This window comes from Alnus glutinosa, chromosome 1 (assembly GCF_958979055.1).
Source record: "Alnus glutinosa chromosome 1, dhAlnGlut1.1, whole genome shotgun sequence".
In the NCBI taxonomy this organism is placed as follows: domain Eukaryota; kingdom Viridiplantae; phylum Streptophyta; class Magnoliopsida; order Fagales; family Betulaceae; genus Alnus; species Alnus glutinosa.
This window is the reverse complement of record NC_084886.1, coordinates 2,315,895-2,342,288: the sequence shown is the minus strand read 5'-3', so window position 1 is coordinate 2,342,288 and position 26,394 is coordinate 2,315,895. Positions and strand designations below refer to the sequence as shown.

The window sequence follows — 26,394 nt, the reverse complement described above, 5'->3', positions numbered from 1 at the left end:
ACCTCTCATAAACTTTTTGAACCACATGAAGTTAAAAATAATTATGGTCAATTCCAAGGACCAATGGTGTAAATATCCCTTATAATAATGATAATCACTGAGGTGAAAATGAGCTGCTATAAGACGAAGCTTAGAGATGGTAGTGGAATTGAGGGTACTATAGAACAAGAAGCAAGAGGATGAGTTACCGGATGAAGCTATAAATTATTTTGGGTAGAGGTTAGGAGCCAAAAACTTTTGTTGTTAGGGGTCAATAAGCAAAAAAAAAATAAAAATTTATCTTAAATATTTTTTGTTCTTAGGAATTGGCGGGGGGGCATGGCCTATACCTGTCCCCCATCCTCTACCCTGGGATCAACTGCCGTATCAGCTTCATTGGAATCAACTATATACTGTCGTGTGGTTGCCTGTAGAGCTCGGGGAGTACTAGAAATAAGTTTAAGCATAAAAGTCAACCTAAAACAGATGAACATGTTTTAAAGGTGATTATTTGGAAGCTCTATTCTATAATTTCAAGGAAAGTGAGATTCAAAAAGTCTACGTAGAACTTCAATATTTGTCACAACTAGAATTTCAATGTTAATGCATGTGCTGATCATGTAATTTCAGTTTCTATTTTGGGGTTTTGTGTTTCTGTACATGCAAGGATTTTTATTGTATCCCTGTTTCTTGTCTAAGTTGTATTTTGGTTAGTTTGACTGAAATCGATTTGACTTATTCATAAAATAATAATAATAAAATAAAATTAGTAATTTGCTGTATTGAGATTATATTTTTCTTAGTTAATTAAAATTGTTGTATTTTTTCAATTTGCTGTGAAAACTCAAGCTTTGGACGTGAACTTGAGTGTTATAATCTCTCCTTTTTTTTTTTTTTTTTTTTTTTTTTTTTTATAGTTGATTGATCGGAAAGGTAAGTATACTAAATCATTTGTTTTTTAAATATGGTTCAAGTGTTAAGGGTCGAACGCTTCCTTTCTTCTTCTTCTTCTTCTTCTTCTTTCCTTTTCTTTATTTTTTAAAGTTGATTTCTTTCTTAAAGTGCAATAAATTATGAATTTTTCTTTGGGATGAAATCACACTAGTTCATCAATTAAAATGTTACTATCCTAAGTATAAAATATGGCAATTAAATGAAATTTTAACTTTGTGTATATAATATGAGTTTTTAGCACCATCTTCTTAATTATAAACTGATTTTTAAGAGTGAATTCTATCTAACTAATATTTGTTACATTGGGTTTCATATCAACCATCACATCGAGTATAAAAATGTAATGAATTATAATTTTGTGGTTGAGTCACCGAGAGTAGAAGACGGCCTTTGAAGTCATTCAATCGGAAATGATGGACCGTCGGTTGCATAACGTTGTAGTATATTATGATGTTAAGTGTTTCATATTGATTAAATATATATATATATCGAACACCATCCACTTTAAAAACTGATTCTTAAAAAGTGGGTTATAGTTTAAATTTGTTTGACAGACAATTAAACGTTGCAACATGAGCTATGAGTCTTCTTTAAACAAGTAAACAATAATATTATTGGTTTATTCTATTACAACATCATATTGATTGGTGGGACGGTTTTAGAATCTTCGGGTTAACGTAGTGAGATGATCACGTCCGTTCCGTCAGCGGATCGGACCATCGAGGGCAATTGATGGCCTGAAAATTACGCCTTGTTCATCAATCAATTGTGCATCAATCAGAACTTTAATCATAAAGAGGTTGTTTTATAAAAAGAGAAATCTATTATTCATACTTATTTTATTACATATTCATTTAATTTTATACCGATTAATGTGACATAATTTGAATGATTACCTGAAGAAATTAAAATTTTTACCTCAATTTTATGCCATGTCAACGAATAATTGAGAGTGTGACGAAATGGGTATAAAGGAGCATTACTCTTTATAGAAATTATCCAAAAGACCTTTTTTCTTCATGGAAAGGACACCATCCTAATTCCTAAAATTGAGTTTTGTTTTGTCCTTTTATAATGCAATTAAATCGGTAGAATCTAATCTATATAGTAAAATTGTTACTTTTGGATCATAATCGATCTCCATTTCGCGTTAAAAGAAAATGTTATTTTTCTAACTCTTGTTCAACTCTTATTTAATTTTAACTATTTTTTTTTTTTAAAAAAAAAAGAGAATATTAACAATTAGATCGATATGAAAGACACATATAAAAAAACGGATTCAATAATTAATTTGAAGAGAAAAAGTTGAATGAAAATTAGACTGAAATTGAATGATCGTCGTAGCAGGTATCTTAAATACATCAGTAAATCACCAATTTTAATAGAATGAAAATATAATGATGAGTCAATTAAAATCCAAAGCTTCCAGTATTTTACATGAAGAAATATATAGATTAATTACATATAATATAGAACAGCAAATAAACTTAAGGCATGCATGCAATGCACCCTTTTCCCCTTTTCCCGCAATATTGCATTGATATATATATATATATATATATAAACCTAATATGAGGCATGCATGATATTTGTCCAGTTGTCCTAATAATTAAGAAATGAGGTTTCTGTGTTGACTGGCCCTGATTGACGCGCAAAAAAGATATTATGCGTTTAACGTGGAAGTCACTATGTATTTTACTCCCATTTTCTTTATTTAAGTTACTTTCTGACCGTTCATCTATTTTCTATCACAAGTACTAAACTAACACTTTTTAATGTTTTTGTACTTAATTTTTATAAAAAATATGAAAGATCAAGAATTATTAGGTGGCATAGTACGTAGATGAGCAGATCATGTACGATGAGCCAAAGTGTCTGTGGAAACCCTTAATATTTTAATGCGACCAATTAGAAGTCAGACCTATAATTTTTACTAGAAACAATAACTTTTAAGCATTATAAAGCATGAACTACAACGAAAATGAATTCTTATATATATATATATATATATATATATATATGTGATTATAATTATACTTAAAATGTTCTGATCGGTTACAAATAGAATACTCCTACACTAGCTAAGAGCTGGAACGTGTGTAAGGTAATGCTTAATTAATTTATTTTATTTTCTCTTTAATCTGTTCCAATTAAGGCCGGCAAACGATCTATATAAGTCCAGTACTGTTACATGCATAGTCATGAACCATCAAAACTTAGAAGCACGTTGGTTGTACGTACGTTAATTAATATGGCAACATTGAGCGTTGAAGTGAACTCCAAAGAGATTGTTAAACCATCTTCTCCAACCCACGAAGACCTTCACCGTTATCAACTCTCCTTCAATGATCAAATGTCTCCCCCTGTCTACAATCCATTGGCCCTCTTCTATGCCGCGGATGGCGACACCAAGTTCAACGTCGACGACATATCCAACCGCCTTAAGAAATCCCTTTCCGATGTCTTAACCCATTACTACCCTCTTGCTGGACGCATCAAAGAGAACCGTTTCATCGACTGCAACGACGAGGGCATCCCTTTCTTGGAAGCTCGAGTCAACTGCCAACTTTCCGACGTCATCCAGAATCCAGCTCCCGGCGAACTCAACAAGCTAGCCCCGTTTGAACTGGATGCTCACACTGATATCGTCTTTGGCGTCCAACTCAACGTCTTCGAATGCGGCGGAATTGCCGTCGGAGCATGCATCTCTCATAAGGTCGCCGACGCGTTGTTGTACTTCGTGTTCGTCAATTGCTGGGCAGCCATTGCATGCGGAGACAAGGATGTAGTGTCTCCGCAATTTGAAGCCGCGGCGCTCTTCCCACCGAAGGATATATCCGGCCGAGGGTTTGTTCCCGGCGTCGGTATCACGAAGGATAATATCATAACAAACAGGTACGTGTTTGATGCGCCGAAGATAGAAGCTCTCAAACAAAAATACGCCGACAGCGAAGGCTTAGAGGGCCAGAAACCGCCCTCTCGCGTTGAGGCCTTATCAACCTTCATATGGAGCCGCTTTGTGGCCGCCACTAAGGATGAATCAGGACCTGAGAAGCTCTACAGCGTGCATCATGCAGTGAACCTACGGCCGAGATTTGAGCCGCCACAACCACAGTCTTCTTTCGGAAATCTTTTCTCCGTTGCCATAACAGTTCCATCCTTGAACAATGGGGAAGAGGATCATGGGCTCGTCCGCCAGGTAAGAGAGCAATAAAGAAAATAAACGCAGATTACGTGAAGAAAATGCAACAGGGCAACCAACTGTTGGATTTCATGAGGGAACATGCTGCAAAATTCATGAAGGGAGAGGTGGTTACATTCAATTTCACTAGCTTGTGCAGGTTTCCTCTGTATGAAGCTGATTTTGGATGGGGCAAGCCTACATGGTTTGGCTCCCCTGCCCTGACTTTCAAGAATTTAGTCTTTTTCGTAGATACACCGTCGGATGATGGAATAGAAGCTTATGTTAGCCTGAAGAAGGAAGACATGGCTAAATTCGAGAGTGACGATGAATTCCACACATTTGTTTCTCAAACCTGAAGAATGCGTCTAAAAGATAGCATTTCCCTTCCTGTTTTATGTCCCTCCTAAGTGGCTTGATCAAGTGCAAGAGTATTAATTAATTAAGTCGTATATTTTATCCTCGTTTTCGATCGATTCATCCGTTTGTTTTTTGTTTCCTTTTTTTCTCTCTCCTTTTCTTTTTTTGTTCTTTTTTTTTGTTTTTGTTTTTCTCAAGGGGAGAGTTGTTGGTTAATAAAAGGATATTGTTATATTTACTCTTGTACATGTTTCTCATCCCGTTCTCCGTATTATTAACTATTTATTATCTTAATTCAACTGTTCAAACTATAGTATTAAATTCTTTGGCAGTGGATAAGTTACCTGAGTTAGGAGAGTTTAAAGAGAGAAGCTCCTTCTTGTCTTTAGGCTTCCCCTGTTATTCGGTCACAGGAGGGAAGCTTCACCGGTGGTCCCCTTTTTCTATCATGTTTTGTGTAATTTTTGAGAGGGTTGTAAAGTTGAAACCTTTTGATCTGGATTTACGCTTCCCTAGATCTCCATTATTTCACAACACGGGCCTTATCATTGGGATCGTTGGACTCCTCCGAGTTTCCTGCTAGCCGGCGTGTCCCACACCGGCCCCGGCACATCGGTGCGTGGCACGCACGTACCGGCCAGCCGTTGTTCTGGCGCGTGGCAGCTACGCACCTTCCCCCCACCTCAGTTTGTGGCGACCTTCGGCAAATCCAATGGTTTTTCTGTTGGCGGCACCCCCTCGCCTCCCTTGATCGGACCTTTGTTGTTAGTTTTTATTATTATCTTTTTTTGCTTTTTTGAGTTAGTTCTTGCAGTTTGCTTGATGCATGTTCAAGAATTGTTGGATCGTATGGCTTTTTTAGCTTAGATCTACCCTCTCTTAATTTTTTAGTGAGCTTCATTGTATAGGGAGGCCGGTTCTTTATTATTGTCCCTTTAATCTTTGTATTTGTTTTGGTAGCTGCTCCCAAGTGAGTTTTTGGCTTTGTGTTTAAGAAGGCCCTTTGGGGTTTTCTGTTTCAATGAAGATAGGAGTTTCTGTTTAAAAAAAAAAATCCTTGGCAGTGTGATCATTAATTAATTTGTTATTAATCAAAGTGCGAAATGCGTATTGTTTACACTACAAGAGTGATACCAAGTCAAAATGTTCAAATGTTTCAGTGCAATAAGATTTTTTACTTACCCAAGAAAAGAAACAGTTCATTTAACAATTAATAATCATTATAAGGGATCACCATTATTAATAATTGAGGAATCTCCAAGATTTTGAATACTTAATTACATTATAGAGCTCGTTGAGTATGAAATTGAATGGGTTACAATTTTGTGACCTAATCTTGAAGAGAGAGAGAGATGGCTTCTTTCTATACAATATAATGAATATATACATTTTTTTGACTCTCAGGGTATATACTGGTTTCTAATTTATATCTAATTTTTTGAAGTACTTCTTAGGAAATACTATAACTTATGTCTATTGTCAACGTAGAGATCGAGAATTTGCAGAGTGCCTCAAGACTCTAGCATATGTTTGATGCATGGGGATCTATGCTCGATCACATGCATTTGAGCTTGAGAGCGAAGAATTTCGAGGCTTGAATATTTTCCTTGACGAGAAGAACCAAAAGAAAGTTAGATCAAAAAAGAAAAGTGATCGAGTAATAAGAAAGCTAGCAGAGAGCTAATTTATGAATCATATTATTTTAATAAAGCAATACATTTTTAATTTTAGGGTTAAATAGCCCATTGGTACCTAAGTTTTAAGTCATTTTAAATTTAGTACCTCAATTTTATTTTGTATCACGGGTGATACCTGAATTAAGGGTAAAAATCTAGTTGGTACTTCTGTTAGATTTTTCGTTCAAATTTTAACTACCCACCATGTGTCAACCGCTGAGGTTGACACGTGGCACAAAATAAAAAAAAATCATTAAAAATCTTTAAAAATTAATTAAAATTTAAAAAATAATAAAATTTAAAAAGAAAAAAAGAAGATGGGTGGCTGAGCTACCCTTTTAATTTGGCCGATCATGGGGTGGCCACCCCATGGCAAAAAAAAAATAAAAAATTAAAATTGTTGGGTTTTGGCCCTTGGGGGTGGCCGAACCACCATCATGGGCCACGGGGGTGGTTCGGTCACCCCCAGGTATTCGGCCATCCCATGGGTAAACCCTCAAATGTTTTTGATGGATTTTGGCCTTTGAGGGTGGCCGAACCACCCCCTAGGGCCACGGGGATGGTCCAACCACTCCCATGGTGGCCAAGGAGTCACCCCTCCTCTTCTTCTTTTTTTCATTTTTTTATTTTTTTTTATTATTTTTAATTAAATTTTAAAGATTTTTAGTTTTTTTTATATATATAGTGTCACGTGTAAACCTCTGCAGTTGACACATGGCGGGCCGCTAAAATTTGGGTGAAAAATCTAATAGAGGTACCAATTGAGTTTTTACTCCTAATTTAGGTACCACCTGTGATACAAAATAAAATTCGGGTACTAAATTTAAAATGACTTAAAACTCAGGTACTAATGATGTATTTAACCCTTAATTTTAAATTGTACTTACATGCATGAATCCACAAGTTGAAATAAAAAAAAAAAAAAATAATGATATACGAAATTAAATAAATAGATATTTTCACTCTTAAAATTAAACTTTCCATTTCAAATATTTTAAAAGTACTCCTAGAACAGAAATTTGGATCATAATCCATAGCAATTAATTTGCAGATTAATTAGTTGTCCTCCAGAGAAGATGAAATAAAATTATAATTTAATTCTGAACACTTGGATTCAAGGATGCAAATTCAAGCAGCTCGCTGTCACGTTCAAATAACGCCATATCCTCTTCACTAAGACACACCCAAGCTTCTATTCCGCTGCCATCTCTCGTATCCATCAACACAATAACATTCTTGCTCTCCATATTACCCATGCTCACCCATGTCGGCTTTCCCCACCCAAAATCAGCTTCATAAAATGGAAATCTGCACCAGCTCGAAAAACAAAAGAACTTTATAACCTCCGTTGTGTAAAGCTTATCAATCTCTTTATAAGCCTTAGAAACCACTGAAAAAGCCTCATCCCCTTGAAATTTTGTTGCATAATTCTCAGTAAAACCTTCTATCCCTTTCCTTAGCTCACCAGCCAAGCTGTGCAACTCTATGTCACTGCAGTCGCCCGTTTGTGCCTCAAAACTCCACACAAGATTCCCAAAACAATTTTCCGGCGAGGGCGGTACAAGCCTTTTGCGAATGTTTATCATTTGGATCAGCTTAGATGGCCTCAGAGACCCATATTTTGATCCTGAGACGGTCGTCGCGCATCTCCAAATGAGCGCTGACACGGCTTCAACGCGCGTGGGTTTCTGAACGCTGGCGCTGGCGGCTTTCGCCTTGAGAGCTGTAATCTTTGAAGCATCAAACACGTACCTCCTTGTAGCGCTCTTCTCTACCACCAAGTGCGTGGCCGGCGGCGTGGGGGAGAACTCTCTTCTCGGTGGTAAGCGAGATGCCGCACCAAATTCCGGTGGCACCGCCTCGGGGCCGGACCCAAGAGCCGTGCAAGCCCAGCCGTGGATGAACATACTAGTCGTGGATGCGTCGGCTAACCTGTGGGAAATGCACACCCCAAGGGCCATTCCTCCACATTCAAAGATGCTAGCTTGAACTACCACCAGTTTTCCCGTGCCTTGCCGGGATAGGATTTCTTTAGGAAGAAACCGGCGCACCATTTTCTGTTCAGGTCGTTCAAGAATGTCAGAGAGACGGCAATATACTCGAGCTTCGAAATAATCAGCTCCATCGTCGTTACACTCGATTGAGACATGATCTTTGATTTTTCCAGCCAGTGGGTAGAAACGAGTCAGTGTTTCAGCCAATGATGCCTTTAGCCTTTGGGATATTCTTTCTTCATAGGGAAGAGGAGAGTCGGCGCTGTTCGAGTAGAATAGAACCAACGATGTGTAAGACTCCGGCTGCAGCTGATCTATAAGGCAGAGGTCGAAGCATCTAAGGTGATGGGGAGTTGGGGTGGAAGGTTTTATTGTCTCTCTCTTGATTATCTCAACTTTAATCTCCATCGCTACTGTGTTCATGCTAGGAGGTAGAGAAATTTATGGTGGACTGGATCGATCTCTGTGTTCCTTCAATGGGGTTCATCTAATTGTTGGTATTTTATAATCAATCATTCGCGTACGATAATTGTTTAAAATTAAAATAAGTGGGGCAAATTTTGAACCCACCAGGAAGATAAGATCGGGACTCACATTTTTTTTTTTTTTCCTTGTATCAAGAAATTTAAACCACAAAAGAATAAATAAATAAATTGTTTGTACAGATTAATGTGAAGGGTTGGAATTATTCATGAATAAAGAATAGACTTCACTAAAGTATAAGTAGAAACAAATTACATTGGCGGTATTAAAAGATTTGTTCATTTCTACATATAAAATGAAAATTTACTTATTTTTTGTTTGGTGTAATTATGAGAAGAAATATATTTCTTTTAATGAATAAGAATGCATTAAACAAAACTCAAATATCCAACAGGAGAAGACTCAAACATCAAGAGTACTGTACAACATAACCAAACCACCTCGCAAGCAACTAGATCGAATATTATAAAGCTATCAATCACTTATCCAATTGGTTACATTTTCCGTCAATTTTTAGGATTCAATTAGATATCTATTCAATGTTAAATCATTATTTATCTCAAAAGCTTAAGCGAATAAGAATGAATGAATTCAATCAATTACTTAATATTTTAACACTATTTTTTACGGATAAACTCAAATTCTCCTTAACATGTGAAATATTATTCAAATGAAATGGCTGGAGTGAAACTATAGAGGCCGAGTTCGAACTTATCACTTTAATACCAAGTTAAATTCCATCAACAATTAACCATATAAGCTGTGCTGGAGGCTAAATAAATTAGTAGACCTAATTGGTCAGGCTCGGTAGAGACTTTCTCGTAGATGTTGGGACACTAAATGTTGCATTTTTCACAAAGAGATTACGTTCATATATTGATATTAAAAATGTGTATTAAAGGAGCTAGAGATGGTGTCATCCGTATCATAGTGAAAAATAATATTGTTTATATAGCATTATTGATCTTAGATGCTTCTACCTATATATGATCAGGATGACCATGATGACAACTACAACTGTGTTATATATTGATGATAATTTATTCATAAAATATAATATATATATATATATATATATATATATATATATATAAAACGACAAAACAAATCGTACATTGTAGAGAGAGATTGAATTATACAAATAAATCAAGCCATTGTTAATTAAATAAATTGGATATTGTTTGTGATAATGACAATATGGTGAATTATCTCCCTCTGGATGATTGCTGCTTATCAACAAATAATCAACTTGCCAAGCAAAAAACAAACTACTCCTTGTCATTGATTGAAATAAAGTTAACATTAATAGATCATAGATGCCTTGGTTTCTAGAGGCTGTTCGTCATGCACAAAGGTTGGATATTTGATGCTCTTTGTGATTGTTAAATTATAAAATAAAAAAGAGTAGAAGAAAAAGACAGGCTAGCTATGAGATAAAAATAGTGTTAAAGTGTCCCGCATCGCTAAGATTTCTTTCACGGTACTTTATAACCATGGTGTCCCCCTCTTCTTTCAAAGCGTCTTTTGAAAATGTTAATGGACCCATAGACTTTTCACAAATAATTTAAGGGCGGTTTCACCCTTAATGGTGTACGTCTTAAAAAATGTTTGATAGGGGTACATCTTTCGAATCATTGACTTGAATATATAATATATATTACAAAGAATGAGATTTTAACAATTTAAAAATAGAAAATCAATTATCATATGTTTTATCACATTTGAATATCAAATCAAAGTAATTGATGTTTAATCTCCATGTACGTAAATCATATTTCAATAATGCAATGTGAGTGACGCCATATATATCCATTCATTCCCCTTTAACTTAGAAACATTAATTTTCGCATCACGTACATGAAAGTAATCATTTTGAATCATCTGAAAACAATTATCGTACATGAATGACTATAAATTAAGGACCAACAATTAGATGAAGGAACACCACTGATCAGTGTTTCCGATCTCATTGCATGAACAAAAAGCATTAATGGAGATTAAAGTTGAGATAATCAAGAGAGAGACAATAAAACCTTCGTCTCCAACCCCACCTCACCTTAGATGCTTCGACCTCTGCCTTATTGATCAGCTGCAGCCCGCATCTTTCATATCATTGCTTCTATTCTATTCTAATAACACTGATCACCCTCCTCTTACCCATGTCAAATCTGCAGAAATATCCCACACGCTAAAGGCATCATTATCCGAAACTCTTACTCGCTTCTACCCACTTGCCGGGAAAGTCAAAGACAATGTCTCAATCGAGTGTAGCGACGACGGAGCTGATTATCTGGAAGTTCAAGTCAACTGCCGTCTCTCAGACATTCTCGAACAACCTGAACGGAAATTGCTGCGCCGATTTCTTCCCAAAGAGATTGACTCCAGCTGTCTGTTGCTAGTTCAAGCTAGCTTCTTTTGCTGTGGAGGAATGGCCATTGGGGTGCGCGTTTCCCGCAGGTTAGCCGATGCATCCACGGCTAGCATGCTCATCCAAGCCTGGGCTGGCACGGCTCTTGGGTCTGGTGAGGCAGTTCTGCTACCGGAATTTGGCGTGGCATCTCGGTTACCACCCAGAAGAGAGCTCTCCGCCACGCGCTCGGTGAATGAGAAGAGTGCTGTTTCAAGGAGGTACGTGTTTGATGCATCAAAGATTGCCACTCTCAAGGCTAAAGCCGCCAGTGGTAGCGTTCCGCAGCCCACGCGCGTTGAAGCCGTGTCAGCTCTCATTTGGAAATGTGCGAGGACGGTGTCAAGGCCATCTAAGCTGGTCCAAATAATGAACATCCGCAAAAGGGTAGTGCCGCCGTTTCCTGAAAGTTCTTTTGGGAATCTCATGTGTTTGTTTGTGGCGAAAACAGGGGACAGGGAGACAGAGTTGCAGGGTTTGGTTATTGAGTTGAGGAAAGGGATAGAAGCTTTTACTGAAAATTATGCATCAAAATTTCAAGGAGACGAAGCTTTTTCGGTGTTTGGGGAGTCTTATAAAGAGATTGATAACCTTTACGCAGAGAGTATTCACTTCATTGGCTTCTCAAGTTGGTGCAGATTTCCTCTGTATGAAGCTGATTTCGGGTGGGGAAAGCCCACATGGGTAACTGTTGGTGATTTGGTGCACAAGAATTTTATTGTGCTGCTGGATACGAGAGATGGCGGCGGAATAGAAGCTTGGGTGACTCTTAGTGAAGAAGATATGGCGTTATTTGAATGTGACAAAGAACTGCTTGAATTTGCATCCTTGAATCCAAGAGTTAAGAATTAAATGATTTCATTTCATCTTCTCGATCTGGATGATTATAACTAATATTCTGCTTGTATGATCCAATTTCCTGTTCGATCTCATAGCATTTTTGAAAAAAATGCCCAATTGAAAATAAATGTTCTCCTCTTTTTTCTTTTTTTTTTTTTTTTTTTTTTTTTTTTTTTTAAAAAAAAAAAAAAAAAAAAGAAGAACAAATGTGCATATTGAACAACGTTAATTCGGATTATATTTCCCTCAAACGTCATTATATATGATTATTTAATACTCATATATATATATATATAACCACGACTCATAATATGCAACCTCGATCTCAAATTATCACATATAGATAGAGAGAATTAAGGGGGATAGTGCACCTACACGAGCAGGGGTGTAGAGCCCTGAGGTATTGGATTGTTAACAACTTTTTGTTCGGATTGTTAGTGATTTAATCATAAAATGGGAAAGCTTGAAAGCTTTTATGGAGTTTACATGTTTTTGCATGTGTGTGAGTAGCCGGGCCTACTAGGAGTAGGCTCATAAAAATTGTCTCGTATCTGCTCTCTGATTAATATCTTAAAAAATGTCTAAAAATTGATGACTAATTATTAAGAGTGGGCAAAATCCGCACGTACCCGCAAATTCGATCCGCCCTGCCCCGAAAATTACATTAAGTAAAAAAGGCATGAGGCAAGTATTGGCTTGCCCCGATCCGACCTGTGCCCACCCCTATTGGTTATCAACTTTTAGCTTGTCAAATTATGAGAGAGAGACAGAGAGAGCATATGCTCAAGTAGGGGTAGAGTTGGAGGGATTCAATTTTTTTTTTCTTTTCTTTTTTGGTCTTGATTGTTAGTAATTGAAGCATAAAATGTGAGATTTTTGTGTTTCAGCAAGTGGGCGGTCAACAATACCATATTAGAATCGGTCTCATAAAAGTCTTAAATCTTATATTTATTGCTCGAATCGCTAACCATTCTAATAATTTATTGTTAAAAATCCCAATCTAGAGTGCTCTTTCACATGATCTAGATCCATTAATCAGATCGAGGCCATCAAAGTATTATGAAGCCACGTGGCAATGACACGCAACACAAGTAAATGTTTGCTTTTCACGAAATTAAACCTTTGCTTTGCTCCCGTTTCATGCCTCGTGTGACCATGTCTCTGGATAGGATTTTCTATTTTTTTAGAAAAAAAATATATATATAAATATATATATTCTGATTATTATTTTTCAATGATATGATTCAAATATTATTATTACCTCAACATTAATCACATACAGTATTCTGATGATGTTCAGATTTTAAAATATTTTAACTATTTATTTATTGGCAAATCATATTTAATATAAATATTGGTATATATTGAGGTAATTAAAGGATATATAAAATCACTATTAAATTTGTAAATTTCACAAATTCAATAGTAATTTTTTTTAAAAAAAAAAAAAAAAAAAAAAAAAAAACAAGAGAATGACATCACATACATCTTCATTTATAATAATTTGGTAATTGACTCGCTCACCGGTCCTTCTTATCATTGGTATTTTTATATTCATTCACGTACATACGATAATTGTTAATAAATAAATAAATAAATAGTGGGGAAGTATTTTTAATACTTTAGGAAGATAAGATTGTGAGTCGCATCTTTTTTCCCCACACCGAAAAATTTAGAACCAAAATATATATATATATATATATATATATATATATATATTGTGTGTACGGACACGTGTAGGGTTGGAAGTATTGAATAAAGTATAATTCCCCATGTTGTCATGATCACAAACAATATCCAATTTATTTAATTATGGCTTGATTTCTTTGTATAATTCAATTGGTCCCCTACAATGTACGTACGATTTTTTTGCCGTCTTGTGAAAATACTACCATCAACGGTCGTCGTGCCCCCCACCTCCTCCCACTCGCCGGAGCGTCTTCTGCACGCGCCAGGGATCTTCCTGGCGCGTGTGGAACACATCTCCTCCCGCCGCCTCTCCCCACTGCGTCTTGCGGCGTACTTCGGCGGCTCCAGCGTCTCCCACTGGCGAGAGGCCTTCCTCTGGCCGCGCGTGTCTCTCACGCGCCACCAGAGGTGGCTCCCATCCCCCTCCCCTCCGGGCCTCTGTTGTTGGTTTTTTAATTGCTTTTGTATTGTTGTTATGTTTTAATATTGTAACTTTGTATTTTTGGGCTTATTTGTTGTATCCCTCTCCCCCAGTTTACCCCTGTGATTGTGTTTGGGTCCTTGTGACTCAATACACTTGTGATATCACCTTTATTGGTGACCCCGGCTTTGAGGCATCAGTGCCTCGAGCCAAAGGGCCCGCATCTTCGGAAGCATTGCCCCCGCGTACTTTCATTCTTAGGTTTATATTTGGGTTGCCCAACCCCTGTTTTTGTTCTTTTATTTTTTCTTTGTAATAGTTTCTGATGTACTTATAAAAATATATATATATATATATAACACATGCAGTTGTACGTATGTCATCATGGTCATCCTCGATCATAATTATATGTGCTATTATTTGGGTGACCTAAATTTGCTCCATATATATGTTGCTTAATCATATTTCCATTATTATGTAAATTATTTTATGACTTGTTTTGCCGTAAGTGTGACAAGTTTGTGCAAATAAAATTCCCCTTAAAAAATGCATGTGGAAAGATCTCTCTCTCTCTCTCTCTCTCTCTCTCATAAGAGTGCATGCACGCATGGTTTTTTCTAGAATCATAGATTACAATTTAATTGAGAATTAACCAAGTTAAACCTTGAACAACAACTCTTAAATATAATTTATTTGTCTTTTGGGAAGCATGCCTCTCTAGTCTCTATTCCTTAGCCCTCAATCCATTGTAATTTATTTCTAAACTTTATTAAAAATATATTTTAACCCCCTCAACTATCATCACGTCTTTTTTATTTATACCTCCAAACTTAAAAAAATGACATATATCGAAGCCCCTTATACATGTCAAATTAGACATAAAGTTAGTATTTGGCGTTAAAATAAATGAAAAATAGGTAATATTTTCCATTTTCCATTTGTGTGGTATTTCTTGTCACGAAGGTGGTGTCATGAAAATGTGCATTTTCAAAAGAATAATGCTAAAATTTACATTTTATCTCATAGTTAGTGATCACATAATGCTGACATGATAGTTTCAACCAACCTTTAATCAGTTCTTGTTAAAATAAATAAATTCGAGAGTTGATTGAGACTATCATATCAACATTATGAGATAGTCGTAGAATAAAAATATAGTTGAACATTTTGCTCTCTATATAAACGATCTCAAAACTTTCACAAATGATTAAAAAAAAAAAAAAAAGAGAAGGCCATTACTTCTTATTGATTTGTGAGCAAACCAGAAATTTGAAGAATGAAGATGAAGATTGAGATAATCTCCAAGGAGACCATCAGACCGTCCTTTCCTACTCCACCCCACCTTAAAAGCTACAGACTCTCTTTGTTAGATCAACTAGCCCCTCCAATTTATGTGCCCATTGTTCTATTCTTTTCTGCTGATCATGGATTTCCTACCAGCGAGCTGGATCATAGCAGGGTGTACTATAGGCTTAAGAAGTCTCTAGCAGAAACCCTAACCCGCTTCTACCCTTTAGCTGGAAAGATCAATGGATCAGATGCATCTGTGGATCTTCATGATGAAGCTGTAATCTTTGTAAGAGCTCATGCAAGCATTCAGCTCTCAAAGATTCTTGAAGACCCAGAATTGAATTCACTGAAACAGCTTCTCCCACTCGATCCCTACAAATTGAATGCTGATGAGCCGGTTCCGGTCACGGCGGTTCAACTTAATGTCTTCAGCTGTGGCGGAATGGGCATTGGTGTGTGCATTTCACACAAGGTGGCCGACGGTGTAACGCTGGCTGCGTTCCTCAACGCTTGGGCAGAAACCTCACGCGCAGCCTGCGAAACCATCACTCCCTGTCTGACTTCAGCCACCCTCTTTCCGCCTAAAGACGTACTTCACGAGGTCATGCCGGTTGATTTGGTTACGAAGGAGAAGACCGTGACGAAGAGATTTGTGTTTGATGCAACCGGTTTAGCTACACTGAAAGCCAAAGCAGCTGCCAAGGGCTCGTGCGTTGACGACCCTACAGTCCCTACTCGTGTTGAAGTCGTAACAGCTCTTATAAGCAGGTCTGCCAAAAATGCTAGAAGAAGAAAGTCACTGAAAGGAAGGTCATCAATGGTGATAACCCATGTGGTGAACTTGAGATCACGAGCTGTTCCACCATTAATACCGGAGCATGCTTTTGGGAACATTTGGCAGCTTACCATTGCACCAATTTTTGAGGAGGAAAACAAGACGACAGAGTTGCAAGATTTGGTGGTTCAGCTGAGGACAGCAATCAGGAAAATTGATGGAAATTACGTGAAGAAGCTCCAAGGTGAAAATGGATTATATCAGGCTAATCAGTCTATGAAAGAAGTAAATGACTTGGTGTCAAAAGGAGAGGTTGAGTTCTACACGTTTAGCAGTTGGGTTGGGTTTCCATTTTATGAAACTGATTTTGGATGGGGAAGGCCTGTTTGGGTATGCATTAGTAATGTGCCCATCAAAAATGTTGTTATGTTAATGAGCACTAGATCCGGCACTGGAATAGAGGCATGGGTGACCTTGGAAGAAGAAGACATGGCTAAATTTGAAAATGATCAAGAGTTACTCCAATTCGCTTTTCCTGCATCAAGCTCTTAGAATTTAGACTGGTTCTCTATGAAGTCACTGCCTTTCTTCTGCTTCTTTTTCACCTGAGCTTGCTTCACCTTCAATGTTTCACTTTCAGTTCCTACCTTGTTAAGTTTCCCACTTTATTTACCAACTTTTCCTACAAATTATTCTGAATAATGCTTTGATAACAAGTTGCTGCTTGGTATTAAAAATTCACCCAGATCCTGTTTTGGGGAGAGAGAGAGAGAGAGAGAGAACAAAAGTTTGCCTGCAATGGCAAACCAAAAAAGTATGCATGGATTTTTCCAATTAAGATCGTTGAATTGAAATATATCAGCATCTACATAAACAAGAACTCACGCTGATGAAAGTGTTCTCTAAGATCAATCAATCAATATATATATTTATATTACATGCACATAAAGAAATGAAATTTGACTAGCTCGATAAGTATATCAGAACTCAATAAAATGATGTCCAACTGTGTAAGTTTCCTTTGATCAGCAACTTCATCTCAACAATTTAAATATCAACTATGATAAAGCAGGTCTCCTATATTGCAAACGTGGAGTACTGGAGCTTCTGACTTAAATTTGCAGTGTAACCCTCATACAGTATCTGGTGCGAATTCCATAAGAATGTATGGACTCCAGTGCTGCATAGAGGTGTCAGGTGTTTTTGATCATTACAGCAGACAGCCCTGAAAGGGGCATGAACAGCTACAAGTTTAGACCACAATCCATGAGCATTAAATCTGTTCAAGCACATTAACCATTAATGCTGCACCGATCCATAAAATGAACAAGTGCTTCACTACTTGCAGCTTTCACTGCAGCAAACTCTTCTAAGTGCTTCCAAGTGGCTTCATGTTTTTTTTGTTTCTCCTCCATTTTCGCTTCATCTTCCTGGAACTGGCGCAGGCATTCCTCAAACAGCTCAGAATCTACATCAGAGAAGATCTTGCCGACATTAAGCGTTAAGCTTTGAACCACCTGATTCCAGTGGTTACGACCATTTTTCTCCAGGGAAGGGAAGATGATGGGGAGTATATCTTTACGGTTTTGTCTGATTAAGTTCTCAATGTGATCATTGTTCCACAAGTACAAAGCCCTCTCAGCCACCTGTAAAAACAAGTATCAGTTAAAATATTCAAAACTTAAGGAAATACATAGGATGCATAATCATCATTGACAGGTATGGAAGTCCTAAATCAGAAACTCATTTTAAAACTTGAAGCACATGATAACTCTTGCCCAACATCTGCCAGTATACTTAAAGCATGTGGAAATTTTGACCTTTGATTGAGTAAAGCAACCTTAAAATGAAAAAGGGAACAAACTTTCTTGCAACCATTATGGGATACTCTCCCATGATAAATAATGGGAAACAATTAATACATAGAAGTACTTGTATTTGTGACAAACTAATTCTGCCCTAGTTGGGCCAACAGGTAATAAATACCACATGCACAGCCACACTTGATCAGTACACAGGGAACCACCAGTTAATAAGATGAAAGAGCATTGTAGCACTTGATCGTCCAATATTCTCTAACAAGGAACAGTGTGACTACCGAATGCAGTGCAGCCAAGGAAATTGTCACACAACCATCTGATCAAACACTATTTGGCTAAGTTTCAATAGATGTATTATGCCCAACTTAAACATATGCATCCATGCATCAAAATAAATTTTGACGGCAATTACAAGCTCTTTCCTTGAACATGTCCCAGTGACTAAGATGTCCTCTTAATACTAAAACTGAATTAGGTGAATTCATTCGACATAATTTAAGAACTTATACTACTTAATTATATTAAGCTCTTCAATAATATTTAAAAAGTCATAATCAGTAACACCAACACAACTCTCACTCGTAGCTGATTCCACGACAGCCAGAGCTATTGTCAAATTAAACAAGACGTATGAATCTAAGTTCTGATCTTTTAGTGCATGTATACAGATTTTGATTCATAATTATCGTTTATTAAAGAATGACTAGGGTTATCAAATGATTTGAACAAGAGAAATTTACTCATTATACTTGGTTCACATTCACAAAAGATACCTAACAAATAATGTGTTAAAAACATGCTGTTTAATAGAAGATTGATATCATCAAATCACTTATTCACAAATCTAATCAATACCACAAATAATAATAACAATGACCACCTTCAATTCCATGATAGAACGCGACCACCACCCCACTGCCAGTCAACTACTGCAGCCACTATACCACCATAACACCAAAACCACACCTTCGTCACTATCATTGCATTGCCATCCAAAAGCCTTTCGATCCCATTTTCTAGTATTTGACCTCAAAGCATTTTAGAATAGCAATTTGAGCCCTATTTTTATTAGGAAATTTTTATCGTACCCCTAGCCATACCCCAACCATCTCCCATTCTTGACCCAGCTGTATCGTCAAAGTATCATGTTGTGTCCCAAAGCATCCGAATTAAAAATTCTTGGACATGTATCAAACACATCTATGGCCGTGACCCAACCATATCCATGTTCATTACATGTCAGACACAATTTTCCCATCCTATTGCCTGAGATTTTCATGGCCGAACTGACAAGTGTCAACTGTGAATTACCCCCCCACAACCAACCACATCAGGACTGCCAAACCACAGAAATAGAGACAGTAGTCAATCGGTTTATCAGGATAGTGGTGGGGTAGTAATGGTCAGGAATGCGCGATCTTGTACCCCCTTCTAGTCCCCCCGGTTGGGCCAAGCTAATGAGATCCGGGCTCAGCCCATTTGTAGTAAACGCAGCTTACTAGTGTCTGATAAACCAAACGGTCGTTTAGTAAGCTTCGCACCCCACCAGCAGATTGGTGCAACATCTTGCATCCCACCACCAAACCAGACAGCAGGTTTTGGTCAGGTCGGTGGATATTGGCTTATGAAACCCTAAACCTGACAGCCAACTCAAACCCTGTTGGAAACGTATTTTCATTACCAATCACCACCCAACCAATGGCGGAAAACAACCATTGCAGGTCAGCTCTGGATGTTTTTTCGGGTCAAGTCCCGAGGGGGTGGTTGGGTATTTTGCCCACCCCTAGCTGCACCACCATAACACTTCAATCTCTTTCCACCTCCATTTTAATTTTAATGTAAAACCTAAGAGTTTTACAAATTAAGGTAGACCACCTGCTCAGTCAAACCAATGACAGACATTAAATAGTACTAAAATTCAAGTCTCATCTCATCACTACTGTTGATAAAATTCTTTTCCTTGAATTTACATAGCTGTAGGACCTCCAATTAACTACAACCATGTGCATTAAGCAGCAACCTCAATATTGATTTGCTATGAAGAACCATTTCAATCATATTTTTTTCCAACTGGCAACAAAGAACCAGAAGTTTTCAATCATTTACACAATGTTCGGTGCAGCACATGCTGAACAATTCAGTTAATAAGCTTCAAAGCTTAAAGTAGACAACAAAATTTGTCAAAGAATAGAAGTATCAGTAAAAGCAATTTACACATCTGATAAAAAGAAGAACAAGCATAAATCCAAACCTAATAAGTTATATTTGATCATAATAAATGAGCAACCACCGCAATCTCATTATATGCAACCTGTCATGTCTCTTGCTAGAGCCACCGATAAAGTGGAAGATCAGACAGGTTGCATATTAGCCCATCAGTCACTTCCACAGGGCAGAGCCGACTGGTAGGACAAGTTGCACACCCAGTAACCGTTCACGCAGCTAGCCCTAAATTTCCCATTTAACAGCAAGCTACATTTGTTTCCACTCAATGTGTATACAAAATTTTCCTTTCTCACTAAAAGTGCATTAAAGAAAAATGGTTAGACAGAAAATCAATAACATATGTAGGTTTTAGCTTACCACCATTAACAGTTAGCACTGAAAACATAAGCAACTAAAAATCATACTTCCTACATGCCCTGAGAAAAGCGATTTAGTTTTAAAATGTTTCCAAGCACCACAATCAGATGTTAAGCCTTGAAAGATATTGAATTGTTTGACAAGTCTTGCAAAAACATCACAGTAACAAATTCCGCACAGTTCACAAGAATGAAACAATGTTTATGGGAACTGGACTTTCTGAAAGCTAAATACCCCATATTGAATACAAACCACTAGCACCTTTTGTGGCCTCTAAAATATTTTTATTTTATATCTTTTTACATTTTCCTTTTGCTGGAATCCTTTTTTATGCTACCCTGTTTAGACTAGACAGATATACATACCGAAGAGTCATAATCAATCACAAGAAAGCGAAGAATTGCCATGAGGAAAAGAATTGATAAATCCTTGAAGCAGTCGCAAAAACATTGCTGCTGTCACAGCAGTGCTATCAGAGGCATCATGACTGCTACTAGCATATGGATAAACAATCCTCTATTACAAAACTACAGATGAAACCCCACAATTTCCTAGGAAGACCCATCATGGGGAGAAATTCGTGGAGGTATCAACCCACAATTTGGAGAAATTCAATTTTATGGAATGGGCAATGACCCTAGCCAAATAAGCTCAAAACCTTTTTAATTAGTTTATGTTTATTACTTGGGGTCATTGTCTTGGTATTTAATCCTTTCCAACAATTCTAGTCAATCAAAAATCCTTGTTTAGGACAAAATATATGATTCTGTTACAAACTCAAACTCCAATAAGATTAGTTTGTGCTAAATCTAGTATTGACTAAGTAGCTCTTTTCATCAACATTATTGGAAATTGATTAGCACATATTAGTACCATGCATGATTTGAACTTGAACTTATCAATAACATCGAGCAAGTATAATGTATGTATTACCTGTACCAAATCAAAAAAAGCAGAATCAATAGAGTATGATCTTAACAAAAACCAAATTGCAGATGCCTAAAACTAATGACCCACCAGCTCAGAACAGAAAACGACACAAAGATATTTTGGAAAATAACAACAATCTTAGGTTTCATACTGATAGCCCTTGCCTTTATCAATGGGAAATGGAAATAAATACAATAAAATAAACCAAAGGTAAGTACCAGCCAGCAAGAAAGATAACTTTACAGGTTTTATTAGAATGGTGGCCACAAGACACCCTTCTTCTCACTTAGAAAGAGACTAATTACCATTTACTCAAAATAACTAGATCATGTTTCCAGATTCAAACTACAGTTACTACGGAAAAGAACCAGAAAAATAGCAAGTAGGAATAATAATACTTTAAAATAAGCTTCAACATAAGAAGTGTGAACTGAATTAGATTAAGATCAAAATTTGCAGGGCTCATTACCTGAAAATGTGAGCTACTTAAGCAACGGGAGAGTTGGCGGAACAAGGGTACCATACATCGTTGAAATTCTGTTGGCTGAGTTGCTTCTAAAACTTCCTCCAGCTCACTTAGGAACATGACTTCCTTTGAACTATTTGTGATTGGCCAGTATTTCAGTAAACCCCTTATGACAGTGTCAGCAAGCTTGGAGTCTTTCTCCACAAATTGTGTAATGCAGTATGATAACTGTTGATGGTACATCGGTAAGCATTTTGGTTTGTGAAGAGGGATTAGAGCCCGAACAAGGAATAACTTGTGCTCTTCTTTCAGTGGCAGAGCAAACCCATTGATTATACTGCCCAAAACTTCTAAAAGCTCAGCAATCCCATTATGCTTCTCTGTTTCAAAAATAAAATTGAAGAAAATGTTGTTGATCACTTTTCGAATAAATGGGCGATGCACCATGAACTTTCCGTAGATCCGATGTAGAATTGTTTTCAGATACTCCCTCTCCCTGGGATCCTCAGAATCAAAGAGATCTAGCAACTTGAGAACAAAAGAGTGATCAATGTACCTTTTAGCCAACTTTGCATCTGTCTCGGGAGATGCAATGAACCTCAGAAGAAATTCATACACAATTTGCAAGTGAGACCATGCAGGATCCATCGTAGGTTCCTCCTCTTCCAAATCAAAAGCTTCTAAAACCTTGTTGTCACGGGGTTGTGGAATGAGTGACCTAAATAAGTTCATAGAGACCATCTTAATGGCTTCCTGCATAACACTTTCAGTAAACTTCCCATTTGCAGAAGTAACATAATCTACCAGCTCAAGCAATGTCTGCCGCTTGATGTCTTTTTCTTTCAGGTTCTTCGTTGGATCAGCGAAGTCAAAGACAACACAACACAATTTCAGCTTTCTAATAAACAAGTTCTGCTTCTCAGAGCTGGGGACATCCCTGAATCCTGGCAATGCTTCATAAGGACCGGTTACAAAATTGCCATTGGATTTTGGATTCACAGCGTGGGAAAGTTTATTTCCAGAACTATATCCTGAATTTGGAGCAAAGTCAGTGCCTAGAAGGGTTGTGCTATTCGAGCTTACCGGCCTATTATTCAGAAGGTCACTGCTTCTTGTGCTGATGGAAGTATTTGAAGAAGGGTCAGATGATCCCCCAAATAATTCACGATTCTCACCCGACTTGGATGGCTTCCGCGGAAGCCGACCGAGTATTTGCTTGATCATAATTTGAAGAAGAAATAATGATAATTAACAGAAATCCAATCAAACACAGCAGCCTCTACACTCTAGAGGCTCTCTCCAAGAGACAGGCACCTCAATTTCACAATCAGAAACGAAAACCCAGGTGTATAAAACCCATTTCAAAGTAATGAACAAACAGACCCACTTCAATTAGTCCCCGATACAAACACCCACTCCCATATATAGATTACACAAGCCCCAGAAGCATTAGTCGAAGCATCAAAGGAGAAACTCTTGCTTTAATTTATCATACAAACCATAATTGGATAATGTTTTCTTCATCTCGGGTAAAATCATCTACAAGATTTGACACCCTTTGACCCAAATTCAAACATTCAGATGCAGCAAAAAATGAAAAGGACACTTCAAAATGAACCCAGTATCAAATTCCAAAAGCAGATACAAATACCAGAACCTCCAATCGTTTACTATGTTCTCCGAGCTGAGAACTGGGTTGAAGAGACATTCACTTTCTTGCCCTTTTCTCCAAAATCAGCAGCAATCTCAGCAGGCTCGGACGATGACAGGATTTGGGTGCGATCTATAATACCAAGATAGCAATTTTTCATCACAGTATTAGTCAAAAAAATATATATATATATTGCAGAAAAAAGTTAGGAAATAAAGTGAAAAACTTACCATAGTAGGAACGAAAGGCAAAACATTGAAGGTGAAGCAAACCCCGATGCAAAAAGAAGCAGAAGAATGTTTTCCACTTAGCATGGCAATGACTTCATAAAGAAGCCGTGCGAAAGAGGCATAGATATTCTTTTTTCTTTTTTCAATTCCCTTGGGCCAGAGAGAGACAGAGCATACTGACCAAAATAGTCTTTAGAACCTTCACAGCCCGTCAATGGAACCTTTGAGTAAGATAAAATAAAGTTGACAATAGAGGATGAAAGCAATCTCTCCCTCTCTCTCTCTGTAAGCGTCTAAAGGATCATATTACTGTTCTAAAACACGCTTAGGAATGGGATAATTGTATATGGATATTGTTTTGCCCGACAATGTGTTATCACCCAGAATCAAAAACGAATAAACCACACCACATCTCCTCAATCACACGGTGATCAACATTTCAAACCACGGGACCATCTTCCTCCTTTTTTTTTGGTTTAGTAGATGAGTGTTATCTTATTGAGATTTTTTTTTTTTTTTTTATTGAGAATTAAACTAAACATTCATCTATCTAATTTATTAGATAAATATTTAGTTTTTATCTTTTACCCATCTCTTGATTGTCTTCGTACGATAGATGTGTAAATCCACCATTAAATATATGAAACTCATATATTCAATGGTAAATTTGCAAAATAGATGAACAAGTGATAGATATGTAACTGCTCTCTATTTATTAATAATCGAAGTAACTAATTGTTTTTTTTTTTCCTAAGTAGTCTAAGTTACTAATTTGAATCCCAAAGGGATAGTTCGCCCCTACTAACTATGAAGCAACTCCACATGTGTTCTTTAGAACAAGTTTGAATGGAGGATTTTCTTGTTTTTATTTACGATATTGTATTTGTTGAACAAGATATTTCTTCCTAATTTATTAATGAAATCTACAAGACTTTCTTCCCAAAATGTGGAGGGGGTCGGCTACCCTAATTGTCTGGTTAGGGTGATCGAATTACCTATGAGGTCAAAAGAGATGATTAGGCGCTGGTTTGCTAACGGGTTTTAGGATTACTCTTTGCTTTTTACCCAAAAAGTAATATATATATATATATATATATATATGTGTGTGTGTGTGTGTGTGTGTGTGTGTGTGTGTGTGTGTGTGTGTGTGTGCGCGCGCGCGCGCGCGCATGTGTAATAAAGTCTTTTTACCGTTACTTTTCAGTTGCAACGTCTTTTCCCACAACTCTGTTTACCCAAATAGCAAATTATACGTGTTTCACTATTCCCAAACTAAGCTTATCTTTATTTATTTATTTATTTCTTCTTTTTTTTCTTTCAAAAGTGGCTGGTAATAATGTTCATCCAAATAACAAACCATACGTGTTTCACGATTCCTAAATTAAGCTTATCTTTCTTTTCTTTTTTATTTTTTTTGTCAAAAGTGACTTGCAGTCACATTCACCCAAACAGCAAACCACGCATGCTTTATAGTTCTCAAATTGAGCCTATCCTTTTCTTTTCTTTTTTTGGGTATGCGAAAAATTCTAAAAAAAGCACAATTTTCAAATTTCAAACAAGAAGCACCTCCAATAGGGGTTATCAAACGGGTTCTCAATCACCCCTAACTTGACTTTTGAGGATGGCCGTCTCTTATATGTCGTCGCATTGGGTGGTTCAATTAAAATGAACAACTAAGATTTAAAGAACATATGTATAGATTAAGTCCACTCGAAAAATGTGAGCAAGTTCCATTTAAGCTATTAGTAAAGAATCATACTATATGCAAGACTCTTATCTCCAAATGTGATATGGTTTTTAAAATCACAATTAGATTTGAAATTATCACTATTGAATTTTGATCCAACGGTAATTTTAAAAGTTATGTCACATTTGGAGGGATAAAAGTAGGATAAGAGTTGCATATAGCGTTGCTCTTAAATAAAAGACCTTTTTGACAACAATTTCAAAAAGGAATTACGTAATCGTGACTGCATATTGACATGCGGATTTCTCACATAATTTTGGCATAAGAGTTCAAGTTCATGACTGTTCTTTGGCTATTGCGCAATTGGTATGAGTCTTGCAATAAACTCTAGAAACCTCATTAGTAATTGGTAACCTTCTTCCTTTCTTTTGACTTATTATTATTATTTATTTATGAGAAAATTCTTTGGATATGTGTTTTCTATATTCGGTCTAAAGATTATAATTCAAAATGGCTATTTTTTAATAACACCAAAATTAGGTGTTCTCTTAAAAAAGGAAGAAGGTGTAATCTTCCTTACTAAATTTTTAATTTTTTAATTCAACGAGGGGAAAGGGATTACAAAGGTGGGTCTTTGCCACTCTTAATCTTGAAGGAAGAAAGAAAGGGAGAATTTTCGGAAATGCTTATAAACACATGATGAGAAGCGGTCTATTTAGCAACCAAGTATGCACGAAAATTGATGCATCTTGAAACCTTTGAAGCGGTCCACTTCTCAAAGAGGAGAAGCTGATGGGGAATATGTGCCACCAAAGGGGCACAAAGCTAGTCAATGAACAAATGACCATTGCTGATAGCTAGGTTGGTGAGCTGGGAGTCCCCTACAAGCTGGAGGGAAGAACAGCCATACTGGAAAAGCAAAACGAGTGGCAAGAAGAGCTGCCAAGCCTTCTCCTACTGAGGCCTCCAAAGGAAGGA

The 26,394-nt window shown here is 37.0% G+C and overlaps 4 protein-coding genes and 1 pseudogene across 4 annotated transcripts; 3 read left to right on the top strand and 2 right to left on the bottom strand.

Annotated features, from left to right (window-relative positions):
- Positions 1 to 3,148: 3,148 nt before the first annotated feature.
- Positions 3,149 to 4,699, top strand: LOC133858566 (stemmadenine O-acetyltransferase-like; annotated as a pseudogene).
- A 2,407-nt stretch (positions 4,700 to 7,106) lies between these two features.
- On the bottom strand, positions 7,107 to 8,630 carry LOC133865378 (BAHD acyltransferase At5g47980-like). Its single transcript, XM_062301775.1, has one exon. The coding sequence runs from the start codon at positions 8,565 to 8,567 to the stop codon at positions 7,245 to 7,247; it is 1,323 nt and encodes a 440-aa protein (XP_062157759.1). The 5' UTR covers positions 8,568 to 8,630; the 3' UTR covers positions 7,107 to 7,244.
- Positions 8,631 to 10,488: 1,858 nt separating this feature from the next.
- On the top strand, positions 10,489 to 12,030 carry LOC133865366 (BAHD acyltransferase At5g47980-like). The gene has a single exon (XM_062301765.1). The coding sequence runs from the start codon at positions 10,618 to 10,620 to the stop codon at positions 11,884 to 11,886; it is 1,269 nt and encodes a 422-aa protein (XP_062157749.1). The 5' UTR covers positions 10,489 to 10,617; the 3' UTR covers positions 11,887 to 12,030.
- A 3,174-nt stretch (positions 12,031 to 15,204) lies between these two features.
- On the top strand, positions 15,205 to 16,717 carry LOC133865357 (stemmadenine O-acetyltransferase-like). Its single transcript, XM_062301753.1, has one exon. It carries the CDS (start codon positions 15,261 to 15,263, stop codon positions 16,599 to 16,601), a length of 1,341 nt encoding a protein of 446 aa, XP_062157737.1. The 5' UTR covers positions 15,205 to 15,260; the 3' UTR covers positions 16,602 to 16,717.
- A 219-nt stretch (positions 16,718 to 16,936) lies between these two features.
- LOC133865348 (serine/threonine protein phosphatase 2A 57 kDa regulatory subunit B' theta isoform-like) lies at positions 16,937 to 24,103 on the bottom strand. Its single transcript, XM_062301741.1, has 3 exons — positions 23,730 to 24,103; positions 21,852 to 23,631; positions 16,937 to 17,695 (listed from the first exon to the last, which is right to left on the bottom strand). The coding sequence occupies exons 2-3, from the start codon at positions 23,070 to 23,072 to the stop codon at positions 17,342 to 17,344; spliced, it is 1,575 nt and encodes a 524-aa protein (XP_062157725.1). The 5' UTR covers positions 23,073 to 23,631; positions 23,730 to 24,103; the 3' UTR covers positions 16,937 to 17,341.
- Between the last annotated feature and the right edge of the window lie 2,291 nt (positions 24,104 to 26,394).

Bases quoted from the DNA above. Each gene is read 5' to 3' on its own strand.
- LOC133865378 (XM_062301775.1), bottom strand. From the start codon at position 8,567: ATGAACACAGTAGCGATGGAGATTAAAGTTGAGATAATCAAGAGAGAG.
- LOC133865366 (XM_062301765.1), top strand. From the start codon at position 10,618: ATGGAGATTAAAGTTGAGATAATCAAGAGAGAGACAATAAAACCTTCG.
- LOC133865357 (XM_062301753.1), top strand. From the start codon at position 15,261: ATGAAGATGAAGATTGAGATAATCTCCAAGGAGACCATCAGACCGTCC.
- LOC133865348 (XM_062301741.1), bottom strand. From the start codon at position 23,072: ATGATCAAGCAAATACTCGGTCGGCTTCCGCGGAAGCCATCCAAGTCG. The intron at 17,696-21,851 runs GTAATGAGCCCT...TTGTTTTTACAG, and splicing joins TAAGTAGCTCACATTTTCAG to GTGGCTGAGAGGGCTTTGTA.